Source organism: Colobus angolensis, unplaced genomic scaffold (genome assembly GCF_000951035.1).
Source record: "Colobus angolensis palliatus isolate OR3802 unplaced genomic scaffold, Cang.pa_1.0 Scaffold269, whole genome shotgun sequence".
NCBI classification, from domain to species: Eukaryota; Metazoa; Chordata; class Mammalia; order Primates; family Cercopithecidae; genus Colobus; species Colobus angolensis.
This window is the reverse complement of record NW_012115921.1, coordinates 185,665-209,395: the sequence shown is the minus strand read 5'-3', so window position 1 is coordinate 209,395 and position 23,731 is coordinate 185,665. Positions and strand designations below refer to the sequence as shown.

The window sequence follows — 23,731 nt, the reverse complement described above, 5'->3', positions numbered from 1 at the left end:
CACATGATCTCTGGACCTCTAAACCAATGATTTTCAACCCTACCAGATCCAACAGTTTAGTTTTAATAGCAAATACTTTAATTCCCTCCACTGCCCTGAAATGAAATTCAAAGATAAGCTACCGAAATATACCTTATCTGTAATATAAAAGGGCAGAAATAAAACAAATATTTTGTTGTAATATTTAAATATGTAAATGCTTGTGCACAACTGTACTAGAAGAGATAATCACATGCCTACACTGTACACAGAATTACTGTGAATGCAACAGCTACCTATGCAGATGGAGAAAAGTGTTGTATCAGCAACTCAGATCCTACTGAGTAGTTATTGGTGAGTTTTCTGAAATGAACAATTTTTGGGAATGTTCTGAACAAAACAAAGTATGAACTTCCCCTGATTTAAACAGTAGTTAGAATCCTAGGAAACTGAGAAGTATAAGAAAACTGCAAAAACAAAAAACAAACCAACTTTTGGAGTTATATGTAAATGAAGTTAGATTGTAAGTTAGATTTTTCTTTGTTGTGTAGGACCAGCTCATCCATTCCAAGATATTTAGCATCCCTGGTCACTTCCCCTCCATGACTGTGACAACAAAAATGCCCCAATGTGGCCAGGTGTGGTGGCTCATGCTTACAATCCCAGCACTTTGGGAGGCCAAGGCAGGAGGATCATTTGAGCTCAGAAGTTTGAGACCAGCCTGGGCAACATAGTAAATACCCCACTTCTATTAAAACAAACAAACAAAAAAAACCCACTGTTTCCAAAACACTCCCGTAAAAGATGGTATTGTGGCCACTGAGAGCAAGTGTCCTTAAACAGTGGCTTTCTGACAATACTGGGGCAATTGCTCAGGGGTAACAGTGCTAGCTCCTCTACCAGGGAAGTCCCCTCACCTGTAGGAGTGTCAGCTCTCCTCTATTCTGCAATTAAGTTAGTTCTTTTAATGCAGGCTGCTTCATTACACTGTTCTAAATGCTCTGATAAACTGTAGTCTTGAAATAAGTATTCTGGGCTTTTTAAAAAGCACTATTTTGAAGAATTGCCCTTAAACAGTATTAGTCAAACTCTGGTTCACATTGGAATCTGTGGAATTAGGGCCCATCTTAGTCCATTTTGTGTTGCTATAACAGAATACCTGGAACTGGGTAATTGATAAAGAAAAAGATTTATTTGGCTTATGATTCTGATGGCTGAAAAGTTAAAGATTGGGCAGCTGTACTTGAGGGGGGCCTCAGGCTGTTTCAACTCACAGCAGAAAGCAGAAGGGGGGCTTGGCATGTGCAAAGAGATCGGGTAGGGGTAGTAAGAGAGGAAGCAAGAGAAACTGAGGAAGCCAGACGCCTTTTAAACAAAGTGCTTTTCATTCCCAGCAGAGTGAGAACTCACTCAGCCCCACAGGAGAACATTAATCTATTTGTGAGAGATCTACCTCCATGATCTAAACACCTCCCGATAGGCTCCACCTTCCAACACTGCCCATACCGGGGGCCAAATTTAAAACCACATCCAAATCATAGCACGACCCAAGAAAATAAGTGTGATTACAGTTACAGCTCAAATTTTTGTTAAAACATCTTTTCACATGCACACTTATAACCCACTTTGTACCCAAAATGACTTACAGGGATACACAAACTAGGTTATTTGAAACAACGTAAAGTGGGAATGAGAGGAAAATAAAAATTGGGATGTAAAATAGAGCCAGGAACTAAATATACACTTTAACCTACACTCTTGCTAGGGGCGCTACACAAAATACGTTTCTAGAGCCAGATGATGTGGTGTGCATTCCAAAACAAATTTATTTGCCTGTGGAGGTGGGGGTGTAATTTAAAAGGCCATGAAAACTCTCGAAAGAGAAAATACTACTTTTCAGCATTGGCAAGTTCTGGTATATATATTTTTTTCTCAAGATATTTTTCTCCATTTATATTGCCTCTCAATATGAAAATATGCATTGGGTTGAACAAAAAACAAACTGCACCAAAACATACTTCGTCTCCCTCATTTCCCTAAACTCCCAAGAGGAAATTGCTTGTGTTTTCTTCCCAGAACATTTCCATCCGTGTACAAGCACTTCCTTTTTTAGCCCAAAGTGCCCTTGAACGTGGCTGACGCTCATTACCTTTTAGACAATTGAGACAAATTGTGGAGGTTCCCATCTTGAAGATTTACGTAAAGGCCACGCCTCCTGTTCTTAAACGCACCCTAAACGGTGCTGGAAGTGCAGCGAGGTTGGCCATTCCTCCGCTTGGAAGGGGACCCACGGCCGCCCAGGGACCAGGGGTGGAGTTGAACATCCAGCCTCTCCAGGGGAGCTATCTGCACTCGCTCACCGCTGGCCGGTGCCACCCTTACCGGAAGTGGCCAAGCGAGGCCGGTCTCCGCCGTGCTTCTTCCGGTCTGGGACGCGGGGGAGTCATCATCTCCGGAAGTAGAAGCTAGTCACCGGAAGTGGTTCTCAGGGTCCAACCTGAGACCCAAGCCCCGGTCTGTGTTGTGAGGACGCCACTACGGTTGGACCGTGCTGACTGATGAAAGCAGCCGATGGAGCCACCAGGCGGGCGCTGCAGAGCTTCCGCCCGCGCTTCCGACTTGCAGTCCGTCCCTGGGATGTCTGCTCTTGGGGTAGTTAGCCGCTAAGTAGGGTCTAGTAGTACATTTAATTGAACGCTCGCCTGATTAAGCTGTCCTAGACGAGCACTGCTTGTGCAAATTATGTGGCAGACACTTGTCATAAAATCAAGTTGCACCTGCAGCTCCCAAGTTTGAACGCAACTATATTTAAGGCATATATACATTAGACCAGAAATTGTATCCTTTGCAATTCAAGATTTAGTCAGCCACTGGAGATCGCCAGTGTGAGCCTCTATGAACACAGCAGGCTATTCAAAGCTTGGCAGTCATGAAAATATTTTAGTAAATGCGGGTTCGAGAAAGCACTGGAATCGGTGGACTTAGGGTTCAAAACTTTTCATCTGTTCCTCTTCACATAAAATTAAGTTTTTAGAAGTTACTAGCTGTAGCTTCTGGTGAGTGAACAAGCCAGCAATGATATCAGTTTCTTTCCCAGGCCAGGGGATCGGATGGCCTAACAATGAACTCCTGGGGAAGGTAGCCATTAAGGGACTAGCGATCCTTCCCCCCAAACTCTACTTCCTTCCATGTCTCATCATTTTGTGATAGGCCCACTACAATTCAGTCTTCAAGTCCTGTCCATTATGTCGTCTAAATCGTACCTTTTCCACACACACTCCCATTTTCTTGGTTCTGCCTTCAGCCTCCCATTGTAGCTGTCCTTTACAGCCCAGCCAGAGTAATCTTTCTCTCCACCATAGCACTTCGCGTTTGCCTAACCTTCCCAAACCAGTATTCTCTCTGCTTGGACCAATTTCCCACTGACAATCACATGAAGGCCAACTGACTCCATCTGCTCCTATAATAGTTTGCACTTAAGTTACTAAGCCAAACACAAAAATTAAGTGCATGGCTTCCATTTTAATCTATACAATCCTCAGGTAGGCACTTTTACTTAAATTTTAAAGATGAGGAAATTGGGACTAAAAGTCACACAGGTATTGGGTGGAGACTAAATATTTAGTCTTTAATTCATCATTAACTACTGACCACTTATTGTGGGATCCTTGAATTCAGGTTCCATATTAAAAGTCCTCTATGGGATCTAATGGAGAACCCTTACGTTTTTTTTTGAGACTGAGTTTCACTCTTGTTGCCCAGGCTAGAGTGCAATGGCACGATCTCAGCTCACCGTGACCTAACGCCTCCTGGGTTCAAGAGATTCTACTGGCTTAGCCTCCCAAGTAGCTAGGATTACAGGCATGTGGCACCACGCCCGGCTAATTTTGTGTCTTTAGTAGAGACAAGGTTTCTCCAGGTTGGTCAGGCTGGTCTGGAGAGTCCCTATTTCTAACCTCCTCCAGCACAACAGAAGATACAAGCCAAATGATACATTTGCTTAAAATTGTCCAGCTGAATCAAGGTTTCACTACTGCTTGTAATTCTATCCTATTCTTACGTAAGCCAATTCAGTGTTTCTCTGTGCCTTGTATTTGATCCCCAACATCCTCTAAAGGTTGTCCTGACAGATATGTCCCATGGACAACCATGGTTCTTGGCTTATGCATATTATGACCCCACAGGAAACCTCCACTAACTAAAACCCAGGAGTCTAAGTGCCGTCTTATTTATTTGCCTGATTTTAGACTGCATTATTTTGGGTCAAAGAAAGTTCAAAATTGCAGGAAGAACCATAAAACTGTAGCAAATTATAATTTACCCTAAGATCTATGAGGATCTTATTTGTAAAAATGCATTGGTCACCATCAGTTTTCCAACAGCAAGAGACAAAAATCCTAGAAAAACTTATTTCAATTTCTGGTCTTCAGGATTTCCAAATTTTCTCGATACATTTCAGACTAGAAGAAAAATTAACAATTTCAAACCCACTTTGACATACAGAAAAGCCCTGGCATATTGAAATTGCAGATTGCTGGACCCCCATCTCCAGACTTTGATTCATCACATTCTAGATGTAACAAGAATTTCGATCAAGATTAAGGAGCCATGGCCGGGTGTGGTGGCTCACACCTATAATCCCATAACTTTTGGAGGCCAAGGTGGACAGATCACTTGAGGTTAGGAGTTAAGAGACCAGCATGGCCAACATGGTGAAACCCCATCTCTACTGAAAATACAAAAATTAGTCGGGCATGGTAGCAGGTGCCTGTAATCCCAGTTAGTCAGGAAGCTGACACAGGAAAATTGCTTGAACCTGGGAGCCAAGATCATGCCACTGCATTCCAGCCTGGCAAGAGAGACTCCGTTTAAAAAAAAAGGGGGGGCCAAGAGGAAAAACCTTGGGCTGAGGAATTAAGTCCTAAAGGACCACCTCATTCCTATCACACTGCCCCTCTTTAGAATGTGAACCATTAAAATGGAATCTTTCCTTTTGAGCCCCATCGAACAATTAGGGTACATTCTCCCATTCACTGTAAAATTCAGAATACAATACATGCAGACCTTTCAGTGATCAACAGGTATCATTCTGACTTTATAAACAGAAATGTTTAACTGGCCAATGCCTGTGTTGGTCTTATCTTTACCATATACTTTCTGAGGGAAGTCAGCAGAGGAACCCATGTCTTCATACCCTAAGTACTAGAACCTGGGCTCCCAATGCACACAGGATGTAGAGATGCCACTGAAGAACCTACACTCACACCATAAGGAAAAAGTAGTCAGCATTTAATGAATCTCCCTCCACGTGGCTTCAAGCCACCAGGACACAGGCCCCCCCAACACCCTTAATCTTCTCCTCAGCTCTTCTGCTGAAGAATTTAGCCTTCACGATGACAGGCTGCTTTGGGAGCTTTCCCTTTCCCAGAACTTTGTAGTAGCCCTGGAAGAACAGAGAAAAAAGTTTACAATATACTGTAGTAGGTACCTACTGCGTGATGGGTATGAGGAAAGACTGCCAGCCCACTTTCTAAATCCCTAGGCAGGGTATGTATGTTTCTGATCTGGGCACTAACGGGTGCACCAACTGCCCCCACCAGTGAATCAAGACCAGAAGATTCTCTTCGAGTACTCTAGCACACCAGGACAAGAGTTGTGTCAGGATGTGACTCGAGTCTCGGCAAAGCATAAGCCTCCTTCTGCTCAAAAACCCCCTGCTAAGCAAAAGAAGACAACCACCTTCCTGACCACTAAAACTACTCAATGGACATTAAATAGGCTGGGAAGTCAATTTAAAGCGCCCCTAGGGTTCTGGCCTCTTAAGATTACTTCCATATTCATGAGAGTTAAGACTAACACAGGGACCAGAACCCCCCTACGACAGACAAAATACATGTTTGGGGGGAAAATCTCTTCAGATAATGTACAGCACTGAGTATCGATGGAACGTATTAGGATTCTATTATCTGGGGAACATGAAGGGCCAAGAGCTGTGCTCGATCAGAACCAGCTATAGTTCAAGCACGAAATGCAAACCTGATACAACCTGGGCAGTGACAGTAGGCACTGTTACTGACAGGGAAATACCTGTGATAATTCCACCACAGGACGAATCGATGTCTGGTAGGTAACTGGGAAGTACAGGTTATAAGTGGATTAGATTAAGCCAGGGTTTTTGTAAGGGAAGGTATGGAAGTATAGAAAAACATCCAATTAACTTACCGATCGCACCACATCAATGATGGGAGCAGCCCCAGTCTTGTTTTTAGCAGCATTCACCCGTGTCTGCTCGCTGACCAAAGTCCACAATTTGTCAAGGTTGACAGTTGGGCAGAAGCTCTGGTTCCTCTTTAAGTGGTAATGCCTCATACCAACTTTCCCAAAGTAGCCTGGGTGGCTAGGAAGAGGTAACAACCACCTTCATACACACTCCAATTAAGATGCTATGTTTATCATCTTTATAGTTACCTCCCCCTATTACAGTGTAAATTGTTCACTGATGTGGAGCAGTGTCAGGCACATGATACATCTGTTAACTTAAACAACGGTTTTAAAAACCACCAAAGACTATCATGAGGAAAAGGCTAGTCTTATTTCCTGGAACCAGGATAAACCACTGACAATGTCAGAGGCAGGGCTGAGACTAAAATTCAAGTCACATAACAGCACTCTATGGAAAATCTACATACTCCTATAATAAAGGTCTTCTGAATAGCCAAAATTTATCATCCACTACTTTTGTGAGTAGGTGAATGTGAAGCATGTCTCTAACCTGGTGACTGACTGTGCCATAAGGCCCACAGCCAGTGAATAAGATCAGCAGTTACTCTCCGAGGACTCTAGCACACTCAGGCAATAGCCGATACCCAAGCGTGACTCTAGCCTCGATGACAGGTTTTCAGTTCACACCAAGTGTTAACTTGGTAAAAAAAGAGCAGTAGGCAAGGCTTGCTTCTAAACTTTTTGTTTAAGCCAGCCCTCTCTCTGCCCCTACCTCCCAAGCTGTGTCAAAAGCAGTCCAAGGACACTTACTATTTGTCGAAGTTGATCCGGTGGTGATGCAGACCACCAGCATTACCGCGGCCACCGGGGTGCTTCCGGTGCTTGCCTGCAGGAATACAAAGCTACATATGATGGCTCGTGCCTGTAATCCCAGCACTTTAGGAGGCTGAGGCGGTCGGATCACCTGAGGTCAGGAGTTCGAGACCAGCCTGGCCAACACGGAGAAACCCCCGACTCTACTAAAAATAGAAAACTAGCCAGGCGTGGTGGCGCACACCTGTAATACCAGCTACTGAGGCAGGAGAATCGCTTGAGCCGAGATTTCGCCACTGCACTCCAGCCTGGGCAACAGTGATCAGTCTTTCTCCCCGCACACACCCCCAAAAAAGCTACATGCACCACACAGCCTTCTCATGCCTCTCAATACTTCCTCCTACAAAACCAGAGCGTTTCCCCAAACGTCTGTGTCCCGTTTACACTGTTCCCACCCTACCGATGCCGGTTTCAGCAATGTGATTACTTCAGGATTCCGGGTGAAACATCTTTTCAGGTTCCACATCACAGCATTCCCACAGTACTCCATGTCTTCAACTAACCTAATACCGTGCCTGCTTAATTCCTATTACTCCACTGATGTGAAATTCCTTAGAACTGGAATACTACAGGATCCTCAGAAAAAAATCAACAGCTGTCCAACTTGACCCTACAAAAAGGACCTATTCTTATAGGTTACCATTCTCCAGACTAGCTAATAAGCACCCGAAGAGAGCCCAAGGCCCACCCCGCGGGGAAGCCGGCACTCACCTATGCGGCCGTGGCCGTGGCTCACGTGGCCCCGAAGTTTCCGGGTCTTCCTCAGTCTGGATGGCTGTGAGGAAAAAGCTTGGTGGTAAGATCTAAGGTATTAGAAGCAGGGGGCGATGCCTGCCAGCTGTGAGATGGGCCTGTAAGCCTGTGGATCAAGGACCTAAATAATGGAGCGTTCGGGAAAGTTGAGGGTACCGATCGGCCTAGGGCCGTGCTCACCACGGTAGCGCCGCAGCCCGCGTGTCCTAGAGATCTGAACTGCGGGCCTAACAGACGGCTCCGGGAGCCCCGCCCCGGGCCCGCGCCGGCCACCCTGCCCTGCAGGCGGCCATGCGCAGCCTGGAAGCCCCGACCATGGTAGGGAGTGGATGACTAGGGGCAATGGGAATAGACCTTAGAAGTCCCCGCCGGCAAGGAAGAGGAGGCAAGAACCGAAACACCTACCATGTCGGCAGCCCAGACGAAAAAGGAAGGCCTTTCCCAAGTCTCGCGAGGTATCGGGTACGGGGGGCGGGGTCAAGTGCCTCACTTCCGGTCACTGAGGCCGGGCTTCGGGCGGGGCCTCTTGGTCTCGCGGGATTGCGCGTCTCCTAGTCACCTCCTCTTTTTCGGGGTGGTGATTCCCCCTCACAGAGTCTTGTGGTGGCGGTGAAACGGTCTCGGTGAAGCCCGCTGTGACAGGCTCGGAAGACGAGAACTGTTGAAGAATCGGGGCTAGGTGTGCTGTACTGCGCGCCGCCCGTGCCTGCTTGAGCCGGCCCCTTTTCTGGCGCCTGGGCCAGGGAACCGCCTAAGCCGACCCTAAGGGCCTGGGTGTCAAGCTCCTCACCAAATGCGCCAGCCCTGAGCCGCCCCGCGCGCCTCTCCAGTTCTTAGTAGTTTGCTCGGGGCTGGTGATAGTGGCGGCTGGTTTGTCTCCCGGCCGCAGTGCGAAACCGCGAGGCCCTGTTTAATCCTCAGTGTGCCCACCTGGTGTCTCGCTCCGTTTACTGAAGCCCGGGCGGCTCTCGAAATGCCTTCTCCCGCTCACACTCCTGAGTGGGCACTCTGGCTTCCTTTCTCTTTTGCCCTTCTGCTATGATTTGGTTGTCCTCTCAGGTTTGAGCAACTTAAATCGGTTCAGAGACTTAGATGCCTGGTTGCTTTATGGTCCTTTTAATCCAGATGTTGTAAATACTTTTTCTAAATGCCACATTTAGGCCAGGCGCGGTGGCTCACACCTGTAGTCCCAACACGTTGGGAGGTCGAGGTGGGGGGATTGCTTGAGGCCAGTAGTTCAACAACAGCCTGGGCAACATAGTGAGAGTGAGACCCTCGTCTCTACAAACAAAAGTAAATAAGTAAAAATAAATGCTGTTTTTGAATTTTCTCCAGAATCTACATAACACGCCTGTGACCCTTTCGTGGATACAATGCAGACATAGTTGCTCGCTTCCCCACCTGTACCACCACACAATCCAGTACAGCCCTAACGTAATTTATTGACCTACATTTGTCTTCCCTATTAGACCTAATTCCTTATGTGGTCAGGGACGGTTTTCTTTTACCCACACTCAACTAGTGATTGTTGAGTGAATAAATAAACTTACCCTCACCTCTTTGTCTTCACTAATAGCAGCGTGTCTTCTCTCTTAAATCGGTTACTTCAGCCAGTGTTCAAGATCCCATCTCCTGGCTAGTCTATTAATAGATCCCATGGGAAAAATGAAATAAATTTTTAAAATCCCATCCCCTCAGTTATTCTCTGTGTGTATGTGTGAGCGTGAGCGTGTATTTATTTATTTTTATTTCTCTTGCCCCCTTCAGCTAAAATATAAAAATATCCAAAATTCTGGCCGGGCGCGGTGGCTCACGCCTGTAATCCCAGCACTTTGGAAGGCCGAGGTGGGCGGATTACGAGGTCAGGAGATCGAGACCATCCTGGCTAACACGGTGAAACCCCATCTCTACTAAAAATACAAAAAATTAGCCGAGCGAGGTGGCGGGCGCCTGTAGTCCCAGCTACTCGGGAGGCTGAGGCAGGAGAATGGCGTGAACCTGGAAGGTGGAGCTTGCAATGAGCTGAGATCACGCCACTGCACTCTAGCCTGGGCGACAGAGCAAGACTCCATCTCAAAAAAAAAAAAAAAAAAAATCCAAAATTCTCCCATGTCCTTGCCCTTTCCTTTACAGCCAAGCTCCCCAAAAGAGTAGTCTACAAATCCTCCCATCCATTGTTCCCTGCAATCTAGCTCACAGCCTGTGACTGCAATGAAATTGCTCTTACTAATGCCATTAATGAACCAGTTGCCAAATTGGACTCTTCCTATTCTTGATACCACTTGTTCTTTCTGTTGTACTTTAATCTGTTGGCGTCTTTTTCTAGAGAAAGTCTTGCCTTCCTCCTACTCTTTGGTCACTTATCAGTCTTCTTTTCAGATTCTTCCAGCGTTGTCCACCATTTAAATGTTGATGTTCCTCAGCCTTCTGTCCTTGTCCTTATGTTTTCACAGTACATGGTCTTCTTGGGTGGCTTCAATTCACATCCTTATTGCTGAGCTCCACATCCATATGGTCACTTAATTACTGGTTAGTATTCCTTGGACATTCTACAGACAAAGTAAACATATCCAAAGAATTCAATCTTCACTGCTCACTGGTGCCTTCTCCTTTATTCTCTGTCTTGGTGAGTAGCACCATTGTCCACCTAGATAATGAAAATTGTCCCCAAGCCTTATCTTCTTCTGCTGCACTGTCACCCTATCCTTTTGTTTCTGTTATCTCTCTCCAATGTGCTTCCTCTGTTTAAGCCTTAGTGCCCCTGCATTCATTCAGGCCCGCATCATATCTCTTGTCTGGAGTTTACAACACCTTCCTTTGTTCACTCTGCCTGCCTTCTAACCCTCCTCCAATCTCTGTATCCTTCACACCTCCACCAGGTTAGTATTCCAAAAACATGACTTCCATTCTTTTACTTACTTGATCAAAAAGTTCAATAGCTCCTTATGACCAACAGAATATAGCCCACTTGCCTTTCCAACCTTGCCTCAGCCTCTCCCTTACACAAGCTTTCTACTGCAGCCATGCTTGGTATATCCCATCTGCATTTTTGCCTTTGCTCATGCTGTTTCCCATCCCGGAGTGCCTATCCTCTTCCTGACCACGTGTCCTGAATCTTCCTCAACCTTTAAGGTCCACCTTATATTCTGCTTCTTCCCAGAACACTTCAGTCTACAAGGATAACAACCAACATTTTCAGAGCACTTGGCAGTTTACAAAATGCATCTGCCTGAAGGTATAGCACTACTAGCCTCATTTTATGCGTGTGAAAACTGAAGCACAGAAGAATTGGGTGACTTGTCAGACTCTGCATAGGTGGTCAGCTACAGAGCCTGGGCATAGCCTTTAGTCTTCTCTCTCCAGATCCCCTGCTTTTACCTCAGTGACCAGTCCCTCTCTGACCTCACAGCATTATGGTTTTCATCCTTCCATCAACCTTAATCACATACTGCATGTGACCAGCAGGAAGAGGGGTCTTGAGAGTAGGAGGTGAGATCAAAGAAGAGATCATCCTCTATTTGACATCAAAACTGGCCAGTAAGTGCACAAGAAATGAGCTGGGTTACCTGGAACCTAACCTTGGGAAGATGATCTGTCAATGCAGGTAAGCTGGGCAGAGCCTTGGGAATGGAAGGGAACCATCAGGGGTATTAGAGCTGGGGGCTGCAATGAGGACCACCACTGCAAGGAGTTGGGGTAGGGTTCTAGGTGCTGAGACACTCCTCCTGGATAGTTCGCCAGGTTCCTTGGTTATGGAGGAGCTACATCCTGTCCCTCAGGCCACCCGGCTGAACAGAAGACCTCCCAGAGTGGACCCAGCACTCCCCGTTGGGTTCTGTGCTCACCTAACATTCTTCTTATCAATGGTTTGATGTGGTTGTAGAGGGAGTACCCTGGGTAGTTATCTGGCTCTCTCCAGTTTTCTATCCAGCTCCCTCTCCTTCAAAAGGCAACCACATGACTTAAACACACAGCTCGTGTGGGGTTTATTCAGTGTGTGTCACTTTTCCTAGGTGGACAGAGGTCTGAGAGAGCAGACAAAGCTGAGTTCTCTGTCTGCAAAGTGGAGTAGCAGCCAGATATTTGGCATTAGGGGACCTGTCCCTCCCAACTAGGCACATGGGACATGACCTTTGGCCATGACTCCTGAGGGGTGTCCTTCTCTGTGACATCTCTTCTGAAGTACAGCATAGCTTTGTAACATCTCAGGCATCTGGGCTTCCTCAGAGTGTGAGGGCCTCAGAAAATACCTCAGAAATGAATGGAAGAGATGATACCAGGCAACATCCTGGTGAAGCAGGCAAGTGTGCTGATTTTTTGCTGCCCCGGGCCTCTCTCCAGGTGGCCTTGGGAACACATCATCACCCTGAAGAAGGCCCTGGTGATCCCTCTTCCTTTCTCTCTTTGCTGGGTTCCTGAATTCGACATCAGTCGTTCAGATAGTAGCAACATCCTGGATGGATCCAGCTCTGTTTTCTTGCTCTCCATCTTTAGATGTGGACATTTGGAAATACTATGTTTGCTTTCTTTTTTAAGTAGAGCACTGTTAATCAAGATGAGAAGAAGCAGCGTTTCTGCTTTTTTTCCAAGTGACAATTAGAGGAAAACTCAGAAATCCCAATTTATTTCAGAAAGACTTGAAAAGTATACATAATAGTACAACAGGAAAGAAAATTCTGAAAAAAATTTAAGTATAAGCAACTCAAATTATTCCACCCTATGGTGCCATTTTCTGAGTATTACCTTTCAACCCTTGTATACGTGGAGACATAGCTGTCTGCAAAGTTGATGATCATAGTATACAAATCCTTTTGTATTCTGCTTTTTATTTAATACCATGGCAGTTTTTCGTATCACTAGCCAGTCTTCATGATTATTTTTAACAGCTGAAGAGTAATTTGTTTTCAGCATGCACTATCATTTATTAAGCCAGTTTCTTGTGTGTTTTGTTTTTTAAAAAAATTCTTACTGTATTCTTTGCTGTTAGAGACATTGATGGAATGAGCATTTGTATATAATATTTTCTTCTCCTGTTAAATAACTTGTCTAGGATAAATTCCCAGGAGTGAGACTGCTGGATTATATGGTATGAACATTTTTGTGATTCATTTTATGTTACTATGTATTTTTTCCAAAAGGATTGTGCCAATTTATTCACCAGCAGTATGTACAGTTTCCAGTTTCATTTTAACCTCCCTAGCCTTGGGGGTTTTTGTTTGCCTTTATCAGTAGTTTTTGATATATGGCATTTAGGGGAAATCCATAAGATCAGGCGGGGTTTTCTTCAGCACAAAGTAAAAATAATCTAATTGGAAGATTAGGGATTTTTAGGAGTCTTTCTTTCCATTGTTGGATAGATTGTTCTACATGGCAATTATATTCCTAAAGCTTTGTTGGAAACTAGGATGGAAAACCGTGCTGCCATTAAACTCAAGAGTAACAAAACATGAAAAGAGAAATTCTAGAGTCTGTGAGAACAGTTTATACAATAGCAGAAAAAAGGAGTTACGTATTTGGGTTTTAATTTAATTTCAGAGGATAAAATTAATGGAAAGAACAGAAACTTGGGTTCATTGCCTAGTTTTGTTTTTGTTGTTGTTGTTGTTGTTTTTAAAGATAGGGTCTTATATGTGGCCCAGGCTGGTCTCAAACTGCTAGCCTCAAGCAGCCCTCCTACCTCGACCTCCCAAAGCACTGGGATTACAGGCGTGACCATCACGCCAAGTCTCCTAGTTATGTTTTTTTTTTTTTTTTTTGAGACGGAGTCTTGCTCTGCCGACCGGGCTGGAGTGCAGTGGCGGGATCTCAGCTCACTGCAAGCTCCGCCTCCTGGGTTTACGCCATTCTCCTGCCTCAGCCTCCCGAGTAGCTGGGACTACAGGCGCCCGCCACCTCGCCTGGCTAGCTTTTTGTATTTTTTAGGGGACGGGGTTTCACAGGGTTAGCCAGGATGGTCTCGAACTCCTGACCTCGTGATCCGCCCGTCGCGGCCTCCCAAAGTGCTGGGATTACAGGCTTGAGCCACCGCGCCCGGCCTCTAGTTATGTTTTTACTAACTGAATTGTATTGAACAAATAGCATATTCTCTTTGAATCTGTTTTCTAGTCTGTATAATGAAAAAATAATGAGATTAATTCATTCATTTTATAAATATTAATTGAGTGTGTACTATATTCCTGCACTAGGTGTCAGGCAAGTGAAGGGCAGGTACAATTATGAATAGGGAAGGGCAAAAGTCCTTCCCTAAGACTATGTCTAAGACATACATTAAACAAGCAAACAAATAATGTATCATATATAACACAGCCTAGCAAAGAGTAGGTACTCTCATTACCTACTCTTTCTCCCTAAAATGAGTGTTATTTTTATGATAATTTGTTCTGTACCCCTCATGCAAACTATCTTTGAAATTCTTATTCCTAATGTGATGTGGAATGACTTGTTCCATCATTCCTTGGCAAGCTTAAGGTACTCCAGTCAATATTTTCCTTTTCTTAAATACAGATGTGGTAAGATGTTAAAAGGAGGTGGTTTGTGGCAAGATAATGTCTCAAAATTTAACTTTTTACCAACATTTTAAAATTTAAATAAAAATAAGAATTTCTGGGGTTTTGGAAAACTAAGATTTGGAGACACTAGACCCACATTCTTTTAAGTAAAGCACTTTATTCATATAGATTGCCCAGCCCCTGTAGGCATTTGAATTTACTATCTTGGCATAAGTACAGTCTTCCAAACTCTGTCCCCTCCACTCTTCTAGGTCAGGGGAGATAAGAAGGAGAGGGAAGAACTAATTTATGATGAAAGCAGCCACAGAAAGGGGGCAGAAATGGGGTCATTTGACCCTTCCTCTTCTCAAATCAGAAACTCATTGCGTGAATGTACCTTTAAATTAAACTTTTACTTTCATGGAGTAACTTCAATGGCTTTCTAAGACATAAATGAGATGCCTGCTTCTTTATATTCTTACCCTGTGTAGTACTTGCTGGTGGTGGAAAGTCATGATACCTCCCTGAATTCCCAGGATTGTGATGCAAGGTCTAATGCAGTAGTTCTCAAAGTGTGATCTGTAGACTCTATGGGGTAGGGGGTCCCTGAGATCGTTTCAGGGGGTCCACAGGTCAAAACAATTTTAATAATAAAGATAACGTGTTATTTGATCTTTTCACTGGTTAACATTTGCACTGATGCCAAAGCAATGTTGTATAAAACTGCTGATGTTTTGGGCACCGAACCAGAACAAAACATTATATTCTTTACCACTAGGCATCTGCCAGTAGTAGTAGTAGTAGTAGTAGAAGGAGGAGGAGGAAGAGGGAGAGGAAGAGAGTTTACCTGAAGAATGTCCATCAGTGATGAAGTGGTAACAATTTTTATTAAATCTCAATCTTAAATTCTTAAGTACTTTTTTAGACTTCTTTTTGATATTCTGTGTGAAGAAAAAGTGTTCCTGCTACATATCAAAGTGAGAAACTGTGCTTGTGCTATTGAGTTGCAAGTTAAACTAGCCTTTTAAAAAATGAAACATCATAGACAGGTGTGGTGGCTGACACCTGTAATCCTTGGGAGGCCGAGGCAGGTGAATCACGAGGTCTGGAGATCGAGACCATCCTGGCCAACATAGTAAAACCCCGTCTCTCCTAAAAATACAGAAATTACCTGGGCGTGGTGGTGCATGCCTGTAATCCTAGCTACTTAGGAGGCTGAGGCAGGAGAATCACTTGAACCAGGGAGCCGGAGGTTGCAGTGAACCAAGATCGCACCACTGCACTCCAGCCTGATGACAGGACGAGACTCCATCTAATAAATAAATAAATAAATAAATAAATAAATAAAAATAAATAAATAAATAATGAAACATCAGTATTACACGAAAGGACAACTGGCAGGCGGGGCACGGTGGCTCATGCCTATAATCCCAGCGCTTTGGGAGGCCAAGGCGGGTAGATCACCTGAGGTCGGGAGTTCAAGATCAACCTGACCAACATGGAGAAATCACGTCTCTACTAAAAATACAAACTTAGCAGGGTGTGGCAGTGCATGCTTGTAATCCCAGCTGCTTGGGAGGCTGATGCAGGAGAATCACTTGAACCTGGGAGGCGGAGGTTGCAGTGAGCCAAAATCATGCCATTGCACACTCCAGTCTGGGCAACAAAAGCAAAACTCTATCTCAAAAAAAAAAAAAGAAAAGAAAAAAAAAAACAATAACTGGCAGACAAACTGTGGTTAATCAGACTTGGGAATTTGTCAGATATTTTCTCAAAAGTGAAATGACAGTATTTGTTGCCAATGATAAAATTCAAGTGTTCAAGCAAAAGTTAGAATTCTGGTACAGTTTTTGCTGCCTCCCTGAGTTTGGCAGCTTCTCAATACTTAAAGAAATTTCTGATGAGATTAGAGGTGATTCTAAAGAATGTGATTTTTTTGTTATTGTGTAATGAAATGTGTCGATATTTGGAACATCTGCTTAAGTCATTGAACTGGTATTTTCCAAATAACCAATGCTTGGTGTTAAAAAATTATGCCTGGGGATAAGAGTAGTTCAAAGAGCAAGATCAGCAGATTTTAATATAACAGAAAAAGAAAAGTTTGGTTCAGAGTCTACGTTATAAATAACATTTAAGAAACTACTACCACTTGTTGAATTTTGGTGTGGTATCAAAGAATATCCACAATTACCTGATAAGGCTATTAAAGTACTCCTATCTTTTCCAGCTGTATGTCTGTGTGAGACTGGATTTTCCTCATATACTATAAACAAAAGAACATATAACAGATTGACTGCAGAAGCAGGTATGGGAATCCAGCCGTCTTCTATTAAGCCAGAGGTTAAAGAGTTTGGCGCATATGAGAAACAATGTGACTCTTCTCATTAAATTAATTTTTATGAAAGAAGTTAAATTTTTTTTAGGCTGGGTGCAGCTTGCTCCCGCCTATAATCCCAGCACTTCGGGAGGCCAACATGGAGGATCACTTGAGGCCAGGAGTTTGAGACGAGCTTGGGCTACATAGCAAGACCTGGTCTCTACAAAAATAAAAATAAAAATAAAATAGTTGGGTGTGGTGGCACATGCCTGTAGTGCTAGCTGCCTAGGAGGCTGAAGCAAGAAGTTTGCCTGAGCTCAGAAGTTTGAGGCTGCAGTGAACTTCGCACGACTGCCCTCCAGCCTAGGCAACAGAGCAAAACCCTGTCTTAAAAAATAAATATATAAATAAATAAAAGAAAAAAAGGAAATAGTTATTTTTTCCTAAAAAGTATGTTATTCGTGTTAACATATAGCAGGTTTATTATGTTATGAAAGTTAATGTTTTAAAATTTTCTCAGCTTTAACTTCTAATGTGGTAAATAGCAATAGATATAACTCACATAAATAAACTCTCTTTGGGGTCTTCAATAAGTAAACATATGTAAAGGGGTTCCCAAGACCAAAAAGTTTGAGAACTACCAGCCCAATGAAATAAACTCAGGCATACTTGAACCTTCTAATAGGGACTGTCCTCGTCTCTAATCATGCTGCTGCTATGGCTGTTTTCTGCTAAATAATTCCCAGAAGGAATTAGAAGTGCACATCTATCTATGGCTTTATGTAGTGGCATCTTTCTGGACCCCAGGCAGCCTGGCCTCTCCCAGCCCCATCACCCTTCCTCCTTCCTGAAGCCTTGGCTCCTAAAGACTTCATACTGGGGTGAAATTTTTCTCAAACTTGCATAATTACCAAGACCCAGATTTGAATTAAATGATTTGTATTTTGTTTCTTAAATAAGTACAGATATAAAACTAGGCACAACTTCCTTTGGCCTTTAGTTTTTATACAACTGTAAAACTGAATACAGTTTATAAATTATAAAAAAACTATAAAGTCATCAAATTAATAATATTAATTTCACATGTACTTGATGTTTTTCTGAAGTAAACTATCATTAAGACTTAAATGTGGTGCTCACTCTTGTAGCTAAGTTCAGCAAACATATGCCACAATGATGATGGCTCAATTTTCCCACTTCCTTTCTCTGTTCCAAGTACTGTAAAACATGTATCATTTTGTGCCACAATGTCGTTTAGACTTCAAGTGGCAAGAATACATTATTTGTCTATTAAGTCTGCTCCTCTCTCAGCTCATTAACCTGAGACAAGTAATACTGCCTGGTGTGTACTAGATCCTAGGCTCTTAACACTACCCCCAAAATCATATTGTGGTAGATATGTAGATAATCCAGACTATAGTTTTAAAAACTTTATTATCACAATGAAACACTGGTTTTAAAAAATGAGAGGACAGAACTCATGAAAATATGTGTGTGGACCTCAGCTTGAGAACATTTCACTAATTAAGAGTGTGGGTCAGGTGTGGTGGCTCACACTTGTAATTCCAGCACTTTGGGAGGCCAAGGCAGGCAGATCACTTGAGTCCAGGAGTTTGAGACCAGCCTGGGCAACATGGTGAAACTCTGTCTACTAAAAATACAAAAAATTAGCCACGTGTGGTGGCATGCACCTGTCATCCCAGTTACCTGTGAGTCTGAGGTGGGATGAGGTGGGAAGATCACTTAAGCCTGGGGAAGTCAAGGCTGCAGTGAGCTGTGACTGTGCCACTGCACTCTAGCCTGGGCAACAGTGAGACCCTGTCTAAAAAAAAAAAAAAAAAAAAAAAGACTGGAGTCCCAAATCAAACTGACCTGGATTTGAATTTGGACTCTGCCATTTGCCATCTGTTTTTGTACATGACCCAACCTCTCTAAGCCTCTTTCCTCAGCCTGTCCCTCTTGGTTTTATTTAATTTGTAAAAGTGTCTTAACCCCTTTGAAATACAGTATGTAAAGTGCCTGTCATAAACTTGTCAATAATGCAGTTTTCTTCCTTTTTCCAAAATTAAAACTTAGGTCAAGCTTTCCTACCAATAAGGAGAGGCACAGGTCTGGGACACTTTTGAAGGGTTTGTTTGCCTTCAAACAAAAGCAGACACCTCCAGACTTTGTTTTCCACGGCAGAGATGGCTGGACTCTCTTTTTGGTCCCAGGTGAGGAACTGTGGCTGAGGCGTGAGCCTCCAGCTCTGGGGAGGAACATGGCCTGGACTTTTGAGGCCTTGTTCTCTGAGGCCCCTCTGGCCTGTACAAGATTTTTTTCTGCCCAAAAGAAATAGATCACTCTGCTTTGTGCTTCAATTACTGGGAGTGGAGCTGGCTCGCTCTACACACTGCTTCTCACCTTAGCATATCAGTGGAAAAGCCCTGATTCTGGGCATAGGCATGGCTGTGGACATGGGCATGAGCTTTATGGGGCTGCCACTAGTTGGCCAGAAACCCTGCCCTAAGAGCGGACAGATGGAGGCTGTGGTAATGACCTGGTCATTGTGCCCTCACGACCTGCCAGGTGTGGGCCCTCGTCTCCTATCCTGCCAGCATTTGCTCTGTAAGGACTGCTTCCAGGGCTTGATACAGGAGCTAGGGCAGATTGCCAAGGCTCATGAGACTGTTGCAGATGGTAAGTACAAAGGACCGCAAGTTCACCTCCCACTACATAACAGGTCTCTTCCTGTTTCATAGGAACTGAATTTCAGGTGTAGAAAGAATCAGAATTTAAATGCCCAAGGGACAGTCATTGCTGAAAGCAATCTTTGGGGGAATCTGTGAGACAGAGCGAATCCTCTTGATGCCTGATATATCTGTTTTGTAAGCTGGAACTTTTCATGTTTGGGATTTCCTTAAATTGGTGGCAGACTAAGAAGCCTGGGAAGGTTTTGATTCAAAGTTTGGCTGCCTCCCCAGATGGAGAGGATGTGTTCTGACTCACTAAAACTCCAAGGCAGAGAGAGAATGACTGGCCTCCTAGGATTAGTCAGGAACAGATTTTGAATAGACTCACACTGACTAGTGAACTATTCAGTATTTAAGCTGCTGCCCAGCAGGGAGGAGCCTGTGTCTTGCTCCAGAATGTCACGTTTCCTAGGAAACAGTCTCATTGGGAACTGTGCAGTCACTGGAGATGGGAACCTTGTCCCTTCATTTTACTATTCTAGCACAGGACATGTCACAGAGGCACAGTGAGTATCCATTGAATGAAATTTTGCAGTGAGAAAGTCAAATAGGTTGGCAACACTTAGAAATATAATTGTTGATCTTTTCTGTTTGTTTTGTTCTCTGCAGTATTTCCCAAGTGATTTGAAACATGAATCTAGGCTCTCTGTGAGGCATTATAGCACTAGTTAAAAATGGGAACTTCCGAAGTGCTGGGATGACAGGTGTGAGCCACCGCACCTGGCCCACACTCTTAATTGGTGAAATGTTCTCAAGCTGAGATCCACACACATATTTTCATGAGTCCTGTCCAATAATTTTTTAAAACGAGTGTTTCATTGTGATAATAAAGTTTTAAAAAGTGTAGTCTGGATTATCTAAATATTTAAGCCCCCTGAACCCATGTGCAAGCTATCTTGCCTCTCAGAGTCTGCTGAGAGTTTGGAGTACAGGAGAGATATGATCTATTTTGATTTTTTTACATTAATATATTATTTTTAAACATAAACTTAGTTTTTCCTTAATCTTAATTTTAATTAACAAATCTTATTCTCTTTATAAGTGGCATAAACTTTAACAATGCCATTTAAAGAGCCTTTGATTAATATGTGAACTTATTTACAAATTTTGTTAATATTGGCTTTTATAAAATAAAATGTAATTTATTTTCTTTGTAAGTACTACAGTTATCTAGCAAATAGGCATTCCTAATTACTTAAAGAACTCTTGAAAATCCAGTGAGTTAAATGTATAAATATGGTGAATCACAAATATATCTTAAAAGTTCCAGCATTATAGAAAACCAAATACTTCATGTTCTCACTTATAAGTGGGAACTGAAGATTGAGTACATATGGACACAGAGATGGGGATGGCAGATACTGGGACCTACTTGAGGGTGGAGGGTCTACTTGAGGACACAGAGATGGGGATGGCAGATACTGGGACCTACTTGGGAGGAGAGTGAGGGTCAAAAAACTACATATCAGGCCTTGTGCGGTGGCTCATGCCTATAATCCTAGCACTTTGGGAGGCTGAGGTGGGCAGATCATCTGAGGTCAGGAGTTCGAGACCAGCCTGGGCAACATGGTGAAACCCCGTCTGTACTAAAAATGCAAAAATTAGCTGGGCATGGTGGCACATGCCTATTGTCCCAGCTACTTGGGAGGCTGAGAGGCATGAGAATCACTTGAACCCGGGAGGTGGAAGTTGCAATGAGCCAAGATCACACCACTGCATGCCAGCCTGGGTGACAGAGTGAGACTCTGTCTCAAAAATAATAAAAAATAAAAACAAAACAAGACAAAACAAAAAACTACCCATCAGGTACTGTGATTATTACCTGGGTGATGAAATAATCTATACACCAAACCCCCTATGACACACAATGTACCTATATAACAAATCCTAAGTATGTACCCCTGAACCTAAAATAAAACTTAAAAGAAACAAATGAGGTGGTCAGGTCTGGTTCAATTCCAGTGCCGAAGGACAGAGGAGAGGGCTGATTTCTATGTTAGTCCCTCAGGTTTCATGCTGTGTTACTTAACAATCTCTGATCCTGGCCCCACAGCCCTTGGACAGACCTGAGGCCTGAGTGATAGGTGGCTGCCATTGGGGTCTGTGAATAAAATCCTAAAAAGAGGTTTTTTTTTTTTTTTTTTTTGAGACAGTGTCTCGCTCTGTCGCCCAGGCTGGAGTGCAGTGGTGCGATCTCGGCTCACTGCAGCCTCTGCCTCCCAAGGTCAGGTGATTCTTCTGCCTCAGCCTCCCAAATAGCTGGGACTACGGGCACGTGCCACCACACCCAGATAATTTTTGTATTTTTAGTAGAGACAGGGTTTCACCATGTTGGCCGGCTGGTTTTGAACTCCTGACCTCAAGTGACCTGCCTGCCTCGGCCTCCCAAAGTGCTGGGATTACAGGCGTGAGCCACTGCACGTGGTCCTAAAGGAGTTTTATTAAAATCATGTTGGACAATGAGGATGCAAGGTATTTGGTACCACTGATTTCAGCAGTATTGACAGTATGAAGGATGGTGCCTGTGACTTTACCATAATTCTTCAGTAATGGTAAATAACACTGTTGGTATTAGCAGCAATAGGAGATGGCAGTCTCAATACATTAACATAAGGCAGTCTGTGCTTTGGACCAAATGACATTGGGCCTCTGCGGCAGTGGTGGCACCTTTTTCTAGCTTTGGTGATGGTGCCCTTCGTGACTATAGGGATTTAAAGATAGTCACAATTCTTTTCTGCCACCCATCCCACCAAGAGGTGAAGTCTATTTCTGTTTCCCTTGAATCTGTATTGGTCCTAGGACTTACTTTAACCACTGGAATGTGGCAGAAATATTGCTGTGTAACTTCAAAGGCTGGGCCTCAGGAGATCTGCAATGTCTAAGTTTGCTGGTTGGAATATGCCATCTTGGAATCCAATCTCCATGCTGTGAGTAAGCCCAAGCAGTCACATGAAGAGTAGAACTAAGGTTTCTGCCTGACAACCAATACAAGTTGCTAGCCATGAGTGAGGCTGTTTTGGACTGGGCCATCCCAGTATCCCAGATGACATCACTGAAGCACAAGAACTACTCAGTCAACCCATGAATCACTGAAAGTAATAAACTTCTGATGTTTTAAGCCATGAAAAAAAAGGTTCCAGCATTGTTGGGTTAATATCTATAATATATAAAGAACTCCTACAACTCAACAATAAAAAAACCCGATTTTAAAATGGGCAAAAGATTTGAATATACATTTCTCCAAAGATGAAGTACAAATACCAATAAGCCCAAGAAAAAATACTCAACATTACTAATCACTAGGGAAATGCAAATCAAAACCATGATGAGAAACCACCTCATGCCCATAGGATGGCTATCAAACAAACCAAAAAAATCCCAGAAAATAATAGATGTTGACAAGAATGTAGAGAAATTGGAATACTTGTGCACTGTTGGAGGGAATATAATACAGTGTGGCTGCTGTGGAAAATATGGTAGTTCCTCAGAAAATTAAAAATCAAATTGTCATATGATCCAGTAATTCCACTTTTGGATATATGCTTAAAAGAATTTAAAGTAGGGACTTGAAGAGATATTTGTACACCCATGTTTCTAGCAGCATTATTTGCAATTGCCAAAAGGTAGAAGTAACCCAAGTGTTAATCAACAAATGAATGGATAAACAAAATGTAGTATGTACATATAGTGGAATATTATTCAGCTTTAATAAGGAAGGAAGTTCTGACACATGCTACAACATGGATGAAGCTTTAGGACATTATGCTAAATGAGATAAGCCTGTCATAAAAGGGCAAGTACTGTATGATTCCAGTTACATGAGATATTTAGAGTAGTCAGCTTCATAGAGATAGAAACTAGAAAGGTGATTTCTAGGGACTGGGGGAATGGGGAGTTGTCGTTTGATGGGTATAGAGTTTCAGTTTGCCCATTTTTTTAATGGGGTTATCATTTGTTATTGTCAAATTGTAGAATTTCCTTACACATTCTGGATACCAATCTCTTATTAGATATATGATTTGCAAATATTTTCTCCCATTCCGTGAGTTGCTTTTTCATTCTGTTGATAGTGTCTTGGGATGCACAAAGTTTTAAATTTTCGTGAAGTCCAACTTATCTATGTTTTTTGTTGTTGTTGTCTGTGCTTTTGGTGTCACATTCAAGAAATCATTGCCAAATCCAATGTCATAAATATTTCCCCCTTTGTTTTCTTCTAGGAGTTTTATAGTTTTAGCTCTTAAGTTCAGGTCTTTGATTTCTCTTAAGATTTTTAACGTGAACGAATTATGCATGTGTCAAGGCTGTGTTTGACTCTAAAAGGAGAATATTAAATTCATATTAATAGGCTGGGTGCTGTGGTGGCTCAC

General features: G+C 43.1%; 1 protein-coding gene and 1 long non-coding RNA gene across 3 annotated transcripts; one reads left to right on the top strand and one right to left on the bottom strand.

Moving 5' to 3' along the window:
- Positions 1-5,251: 5,251 nt before the first annotated feature.
- On the bottom strand, positions 5,252-21,695 carry RPL27A (ribosomal protein L27a). Of its 2 annotated transcripts, none has more exons than XM_011947592.1 (5): positions 21,692-21,695; positions 7,786-7,849; positions 7,012-7,087; positions 6,202-6,376; positions 5,252-5,422 (listed from the first exon to the last, which is right to left on the bottom strand). In XM_011947592.1, exons 1-5 carry the CDS (start codon positions 21,692-21,694, stop codon positions 5,294-5,296), a joined length of 447 nt encoding a protein of 148 aa, XP_011802982.1. In that variant the 5' UTR covers position 21,695; the 3' UTR covers positions 5,252-5,293. The 2 variants fall into 2 exon arrangements, with proteins under 2 accessions (XP_011802982.1, XP_011802980.1); XM_011947590.1 differs by lacking the exon at positions 21,692-21,695 and adding an exon at positions 8,233-9,728.
- Positions 14,059-15,654, top strand: LOC105515722. Its single transcript, XR_001002375.1, has 2 exons — positions 14,059-15,106; positions 15,148-15,654. It is a non-coding gene; the product is annotated as an uncharacterized LOC105515722 (long non-coding RNA).
- Positions 21,696-23,731: the final 2,036 nt, after the last annotated feature.

Excerpts from the sequence above, each read along its gene's own strand:
- RPL27A (XM_011947592.1), bottom strand. Across the intron at positions 6,377-7,011 it reads CGGATCAACTTCGACAAATA|CCACCCAGGCTACTTTGGGA; the intron begins GTAAGTGTCCTT and ends ACCTCTTCCTAG. Across the intron at positions 5,423-6,201 it reads TCATTGATGTGGTGCGATCG|GGCTACTACAAAGTTCTGGG; the intron begins GTAAGTTAATTG and ends CTGTTCTTCCAG.